At 37.1% G+C, this 8046-nt stretch overlaps 1 protein-coding gene and 1 non-coding gene across 2 annotated transcripts; both read left to right on the forward strand.

The window, feature by feature from the left end:
• The first annotated feature begins 3491 nt into the window (after positions 1-3491).
• Positions 3492-3564, forward strand: Trnak-cuu (transfer RNA lysine (anticodon CUU)). Its single transcript has one exon. It is a non-coding gene; the product is annotated as a tRNA-Lys (tRNA).
• A 665-nt stretch (positions 3565-4229) lies between these two features.
• On the forward strand, positions 4230-7449 carry LOC112050207 (uncharacterized). The gene is made up of 3 exons (XM_024088413.2): positions 4230-4576; positions 4967-5134; positions 6693-7449. The coding sequence occupies exons 1-3, from the start codon at positions 4540-4542 to the stop codon at positions 7157-7159; spliced, it is 672 nt and encodes a 223-aa protein (XP_023944181.2). The 5' UTR covers positions 4230-4539; the 3' UTR covers positions 7160-7449.
• The last annotated feature ends 597 nt before the right edge of the window (positions 7450-8046 follow it).

Below are 8046 nucleotides of genomic sequence, written 5' to 3' on the forward strand. Positions count from 1 at the left end.
TCTAATTTTCATAGCCAAGTGCTCCTGGCTACAGCAGAGGTTCCGATTGAGTCGAGAACAGGTGCGCTTCTTCCTTATAGATGCTTATTGGATCAAGGTTCAACGGCTTCGCTTATCACGGAGGCCGCTGTCCAAGCTCTTGGACTGAAGAAGATACCCAACAAGGTCTATATTTCTGGAATCGGAGGTCGAAATGAATCTTTAGCTTCTTTATGGGTAGTGGAACTAAAGCTAAGGTCATTTCATGATCCTACGTTCACTTTGGTTGTCAAGGCCCACGTGCTTACCAAATTAACGTCATTTATTCCTGCAAAACGGGTTGACGTTCCGTTCTGGCCAGAACTTTCTAGTCTGAAGTTAGCCGATACGAGGTTTGGCATACCAAATAAAATAGATTTGTTGCTTGGTGCAGAAGTATATAGCCAGATATTAGTAGAAGGTCTTATCAAAGGTCCGCCTGGGTGTCCAATAGCGCAGAAAACCCTACTGGGTTGGATCTTATCTGGTAAAATTCAATCAGATAAGTCTGAATCGCACCAGGTTACGAACGTAATCGTCAGCATGCACGCCCAGTCTAAAGAGGACGATATATTAAGAAAATTCTGGGAGTTAGAATCGGATGAGGTTTCTAACAAGAAGAAAATGTTGACTGATGATGAACTTCTGTGTGAAACGAATTTTGAGAAAACAGTTTCTAGAAATAATGGTGGTCGATACGTGGCGAAGAGTCCTTTTTGTGAAGACAACCCAACCGGTAAACATCGGAAGTTAGGAAAAATTGCCAAAAAGAAATTTCCGGAGTTGGTTCCTGATGAGCAATGCAATGAGCCTGGCGTAGTATATTTACCGCATCACGCCGTAGTTTTTAAAGATAAATCAACGACGGAAGTAAGAGTTGTCATCGATGCGTCTTGCTCTGGCATTACCGAAGTAAACTCAAACAATGATCTTTCTGTAGGTCCATCACTTCAACGTATTTTGTGGAGAGATGAATCTGGAACAACACAACAGGACAGAATGTCACGTGTTACGTTCAGGAAAGCGTATGCATCTTACCTCGCTGCTAATGTCCTACAGCAACTAGCCACAAATGAAGATGTATACAACGCTGCTGCTGTTGAGAAAATCCTGCAAGACATGAATGACCTCAGGACGGGTTATCAAACAGTAGAAGAGTGCATGAAATTAAAAAATGAAATTAGTTATATCTTAAAAAAGGGAGGAATAGTGGTACAGAAAGGAGCTAGCAGCAGTAAAGCAACTATGGAGAAATTAGGAAAGGGAAGAGGAAACAAGCAGACAGAGTTAGAAATAGGAACTGATAACGAAATTGAAGTAACAGAGAAAGTATTAGGACTTACCTGGGATAGCAGAACCTACAAGTTTAAATATAGTATCCGTCTCCCTCCTATACAACTTCCAGTAACGAAGAAGAAGGTTATTACGGACATTTCGCGTTGGTTCGATCCTTTGGGATGGATCGCCCCAACTATCTTGTCTTCGATGTTTGCTCACGTACGATCAAGGATAAAAGATATCTGCCGATGGTGATAGGATTTAAGTAAAACATGGAATCTTGGCTGAGCGAAGAAGTTATTAATTACAGTCCACATCAAGAATGCCAGGATACCAATTTAGAAAGAAAGTTTGATAGAATTGAGCTATTGGTAAAGTTAATGAAAGAAGAGTAGTTTTTTCATGATTCTCATTGCAAAACGTAATAGAAAGTACGAGTAGTAAGGAGTTTAGCAAGGGTTCTTTCATGTGAAATAGAATATATCACTAAAATCGGATCCTCTTCGGTAAGAAGAGTATAGTCGTGGTTTTCTCAATCCGTTTTTAGACAGCGATGGTTTGTTACGAGTTAGAGGAGGTTTGCATGCTATGAATGGCACAACTTATCATCGCTGAAGCACATGAAAGAAAACAAGGAAGACCTTAACTAGTGTTAAATTCATTTGGTCGAAGTATTGGATTTTGATGCAAGTACATCACAGGTTTACGTCATTTTTTCAATTTATTCAGTAACTTATGAGTTAGTTACTTGCATCTCGTTAAAGAAACGCAAAGTATCTATGTAGGACGCTGCTTGGTTGAGATAAAATGGAATTATCCGGTATCGAATCCCACCCTACACTCTATACTTCGATGGATTATAGGAAGCTGAGATCCAGTCAACCAAGCATCATCTCAAAGCAAGATTGAAAGATGACGCTCAAGATCCATACGTCAATTATCAAACATCAGTGTACGAGATTCGCATTGGAGCGGCCTCGTGCCTTGGGTTTTTTTTATTTCGCTTCGGTGCAGATCCTCCTTAGATGGCAGCTCATTCAAAAAATGACGCAAGACTTTCGCGACGGCGGTCAAATAAAAGATATGATTTAGTTTCTACACCATTGCCGTTGGAATCGTCATTTTCTTGAAAGTAGGAGACGTAGTCTTATTCAAGGAAGATAATCTTCCTCCAGGTTGATGGTTTAATTATTTAAAGCATACTGGTTCGGACAATGTCACCCGTGGTGTGAGTTTAAGATGCAATGGCATTGTGATTATAGACTAGTTTCCAAATATTGTATCTGTCAGTTAATGATTTCGATTATTTTGTCTTCAAGAGTCATTATTATTCCTTTGAAGTTTTCTTTAGAGTTTTGTTTTGCATTGAGAGTTTCTTTAGAATTGTTAATCGTGTTAAGTATTTAGTTAGTTTAGATTTCACATTTGTTATACTTGTAGTTTGAAATGTTGTGAGTTCATTATACATTTTCTCATATTGAACCAAACCTTTGTCAAATTGTTTAAAGCTGTAAAGTTTTTTAAAGTGTTTAAAGTTAATGGTGTATTATGAACCGTTGGTTCATGGTGGGCGGAATGTATAATCGACCATTCGACGCGACGTGCCGATAGATGGCAGTGTATGTGAAGTCCGCAACTTTGTATCGCGATATCGAGTGGTTCGTACGAAAGGTATATATTGTGAAGTTTTTTACAATAAACAAGATTCGCATTGGAGCGGCCGAGTGCCTTGGTTGTTTTAATTTCTCTCCGGTGCGGATCCCGACTTTGTACAAGGTTTTTTCTTAGAGTTGGCAATTTAGTAATTATTATTAACTAGCTGACACCACGCGGTTTCACCTGCGTGGTTCCTGTTCCCGTGGAAATACGGGGGTATTATATAGCCTATAGCCTTTCTCGATAAATGGGCTATCTAACACTGAAAGAATTTTTCAAATCAGACCAGTAGTTTCTGAGATTATCGCGTTCAATCAAACTAACAAACAAACAAACTCTTCAGCTTTATAATATTAGTATAGATAGACTCAGTACCAACTTCATGGCCATAGAATAACATTGTCACAGATACACCACGTATACCACAATATAACTTCAAAAGCTTGGCAATATTGTAAAAGAAACCATTTTACGTAACTAAAAGTTTTTATTTTATGTATTTTATAAATGTATACCGTAATTTACGCTGTATAAGCACAGCCCGGCTAGCTCAGTCGGTAGAGCATGAGACTCTTAATCTCAGGGTCGTGGGTTCGAGCCCCACGTTGGGCGAAATACATTTTTGATTATTATTTATTTAATTTTTTTTAAAGTTTATACTTTATTTCTGTACCATTACCAAATACAAATTTATTTATTTACTACAATTAAATACATAATTAGAACACAATTAAACTAAAACGTATTATATAAATATTTAAATTAAAATAACTAAAATCAAGACTTTCGAATATTAAACTTTAATTTTAGCTATTTTAATTTAATTAAATTTTTGAATAATAAATTTTAAGCTAATAAATTAAACAAACCAATCCCAAAGAACCAAAGATTTCAATACTACAATTTATACAACTGCAAACTTGAAATTACAATTCTGTGTTCGGATGCTGCCATCTACTGGTATCTTAGTGAATTAAATGGTGGGAAGTTGTAACGCTATCTTCGTAAAGCTTTGTAACTTGTATTCATCAGTAGATTCGATAAAAATAATGTAGATGGCGTTATACGTACCTACTGTACAAAACATGATTTTAAGTAATCTTTAGCTTTTTATTAGTTTATAAAAATCCAATTTATCTAAATTTATTTATTTATTATTAATTAGAACGGGCAAGTCCAGTTACACTAATTAAGTAAATTATACATCACATCAAAAATTTCAGCAAAAATTTAAACAAAATGACAGAAAAATATAAATTTTTACGCGGTTAAAGTCGCGGGCGTCCGCTAGTTCATAATAAACTTAATAATATCCAATTTTTTTCGATTACGTGTAGGTCATCTTCCGTCTTCGTCAACGTAAAAACTTCTTTTAAAGAAGTCGGTTAAAAAACACAAGATCTTCGTTGTTATTTTTTTTATAATACTTATATTAATAACAATGATAAAGTTAATGTATTTTCTTGTGTATTCTCGGATAATTGGTGTACATCCTCTGCGACATCGTTTAGTGTAATTTGTGCAGTTTGTATAAAACGCAGGAATCACGCGAACACGTCTTTGTGACGTGTTTGACTTGATCACGATATGCCGAGATCTCTGTCCATCTGTTTCGTGATTTTAGGTAAGATTTGTTCTAGTAAAATGAGATTTTTTGCACGATCAGGGAAAATCTTATGAGCAGTAGTTACCTATTTGTAGTTGGTTCACAAAGCCAAAGCAAGTCTAGAAAGTGCCGCCATTTTTAATTCTGCCGCCATTACTGTGTTCCGATCTGGAAGGTGTTGCTGGTATTTGGGTAAACTTTTTAGAAATTACTTATAGAAACTAATTAAAATTAATTCACTAGGTTCCGAGCTATATCTTTTAAACTAATTGCAACTCCACTATTCCGTACTCAGGGATTCATTGATTGAATATATTAAAACTTGAATGTACTATACATTTGTTACTAATAACTAACTTGTACTATAATTAATTTAATTAAAATTAACATTTAATCTTACTTGTATAGGTCTAACTGGAGTGAGTCAAGAAGTCTCCTCGAAAGTTGATTTTGGAGAAGAATCTTCACCGGTCGTAACTAACTCAAGCAAAGAAGACGATGACGTTGAAGTTAAACATACTATAGTTGTTTCTACAAAGTTAAAAAATACCAATCGAAGAGGTTTACATACAAATGGTACCAACTTATGTATATTTTTGGAGAATTCTTTATTTAAAACTAGCGGAGAAGGCGACTTTTGGCGGCCTCCGTGGCCCATTGGAATGCGCGGTGGATTTACAAAACGGAGGTCCTGGGTTCGATCCACGGCTGGGCTGATTGAAGTTTTCTTAATTGGGCCAGATCTACGAGGCTGGTGGGAGGCTTCGGCAGTGGCTAGTTACCACCCACCCTAAAGACGTACCGCCAAGCGATTCAGCGTTCCGGACGATGTCGTGTAGAAGAAAGGAGTGTGGATTTTCATGCTCCTCTTTACAAGTTAGCCCGGTTCCATCTTAAACTGCATCATCACTAACCATCAGGTGAGATTGTAGTCAAGGGCTAACTAGTAATGAATAAAAAAAGACTCAGAAAGCTCGCTAGAAATTATTTTTTTCACAAATGTATCTACTAGTTACCTATCTTCAATTCAAAATGTCAGCCAAATTGGTTCAGTTGTTACGGCATGAAGGAGTAACAAACAAAGACACTCTCATGCTTTCGCCTTCATAATTTTAGTTCGATTATTATTTTGTGTTGTGTGAAATCAATGTTTATACAAATAAGTAGTACCTAAAATTACATACTTAATAGGCATTTAATACTAACTGTACGAAGCTGAAGTGGCAATGGGCGGGGCACATAGTTCGAAGAGCCGATGGACGTTGGGGTCCCAAAGTGCTGGAATGGCGACCCCGCACTAGTAAGCGCAGTGTTGGCCGACCCCCCACCAGGTGGACTGACGACATCAAGCGAGTCGCAGGGATTCGCTGGATGCAGATGGCTCAGTATCGTGATGTTTGGAAGTCCCTACAAAAGGCCTATGTCCTGCAGTGGACGTCCATCGGCTGATATGATGATGATGATGATGACTAACTGTACTGTTTCAATATTATTGTTTATATAGCTATTAATAACCATAATGATTAAGTAGCAGTACGTTCAAAAATTAATCTATACTAATATTATAAAGCTGAAAAGTTTGTTTGTTTGTTTGATTGAACACACAAATCTCAGGCACTACTGTTCCGATTTGAAAAATTCTTTCAGTGTTAGATAGCCCATTTATCGAGGAAGGCTATAGGCTATATTATCCCCATATTGCTACGGGAACGGGAATCACGCGGGTTAAACCGCGCGGCGTCAGCTAGTTAACAAATATAATACAAATAATCTTTGAAAATAAGATGTGTTCTTTTTAAGAGCCGTGATAGCCCAGTGGATATGACCTCTGCTTCCGATTCCGGAGGGTGTGGGTTTGAAACCAGCCGGGCATGCACATCCAACTATTTAGTTATGTGCATTTTAAGAAATTAAATATCACGTGTCTCAAACCGTGAAGGAAAAAAATCGTGAGGAAACCTGCATACCGGAGAATTTTCTTAATTCTATGCGTGTGTAAAGTCTGCTAATCCGCATTGGGCCAGCGTGTTGGACTATTGGCCTAACTCCTCTCATTCTGAGGAGACTCAAGCTCAGCAGTGAGCCGAATATGGGTTGATAATGATGTGTTATTTAAAAAATGTTATCATTACAGATGACGGTGAAAGTGTATACACATTCGACTCCAAAAAACCAGTTAAAGACGACAGTAGTGAAGTTCCCATAGTAAAAGCTTACAAGTCAGTTGAGACAACGCAAATAAGAACACCAGATACTAGAAAATCTACTACTTTCCCGGAATTTATCAGCTATAATAGTCATCCTAGAGATGAATATGATTTGTATCCCAATGTCGCTGTGAACCCTATGCAATGGAAACCTTCAACGTTTTACAACAACGTCAATTGGAATCAAGATGGTTTAGATTATATCAGAAGAAGACCAGACTACCAAAAATTCCATAGAAGAGTTACAGATGATGGAGTAAGAGAGTTTTATTGTAAAAAATGTCGAGAACTCGGAGGCACCAGAGGCTGTGACCAACAAAGACGCAATTTGTGGATGTATGAAACGACTACTCCTAAAATGAAAATTGATGGTAAATTAGCAAAATTAAATTAATACCCCATTGTTTGTATCTATTCTATCATGTAATTACTGCCTATGTTAACTATTCTATCATGTAATTACTGCCTATGTTAACTATTCTATCATGTAATTACTGCCTATGTTAAACAATAAAGGTTGCGTCTTGGTAACCTTGAATTGTGGTTTAAAGGTTATTCTATGTATGAGTAATAGTGTTGTGGTCATTGCGCATCTAGGTGCTTTCAATAAATAACCATTAAATGCAATATTTATTGCATTCAGTTTGTTGCAACATTATTGCATATTGGAATTCCCTTAACAACTGCATTTAACGAATCTGTTTTATTATCGAATGAAATAAAAAAGAATCATAATTAGAAGAACGTAGACACACTAGAAGATGCTTTTATGACAGAGCTCATGCAAGGAACTGCTCCCGACATGTTTATTTCTGTCAAACATTGCTGTACTCCAGGTTGAAAATTATGATTTCCGATGTAATTAAAGACACATTATGGTTAATACTTACGCTTCATGTAATTGGACTCAGTCTATTGTAGGCACTCTATTCGTGTACTCTGCGTAATATTTGCTCTATATATATATATAAATACTAGCTGACGCCGCGCGGTTCACTCGTGTGGTTCCCGTTGCCGTAGGAATACGGGGATAATATATAGCCTATAGCCTTCCTCGATAAATGGGCTATCTAACACTGAAAGAATTTTTCAAATCGGACCAGTAGTTCCTGAGATTAGCGCGTTCAATCAAATAAACAAACAAACTCTTCAGCTTTATAATATTAGTATAGATATAGGCAATGGTTTTTCTCAACCATCAGGTGTGCCTTATATGTTAATGACCGGTATCGACGAGACACGGGGACATCACCACCTTCTCTATTTCTTGCTGATGAACCT

Source organism: Bicyclus anynana, chromosome 1, assembly GCF_947172395.1.
Source record: "Bicyclus anynana chromosome 1, ilBicAnyn1.1, whole genome shotgun sequence".
NCBI lineage: Eukaryota > Metazoa > Arthropoda > Insecta > Lepidoptera > Nymphalidae > Bicyclus > Bicyclus anynana.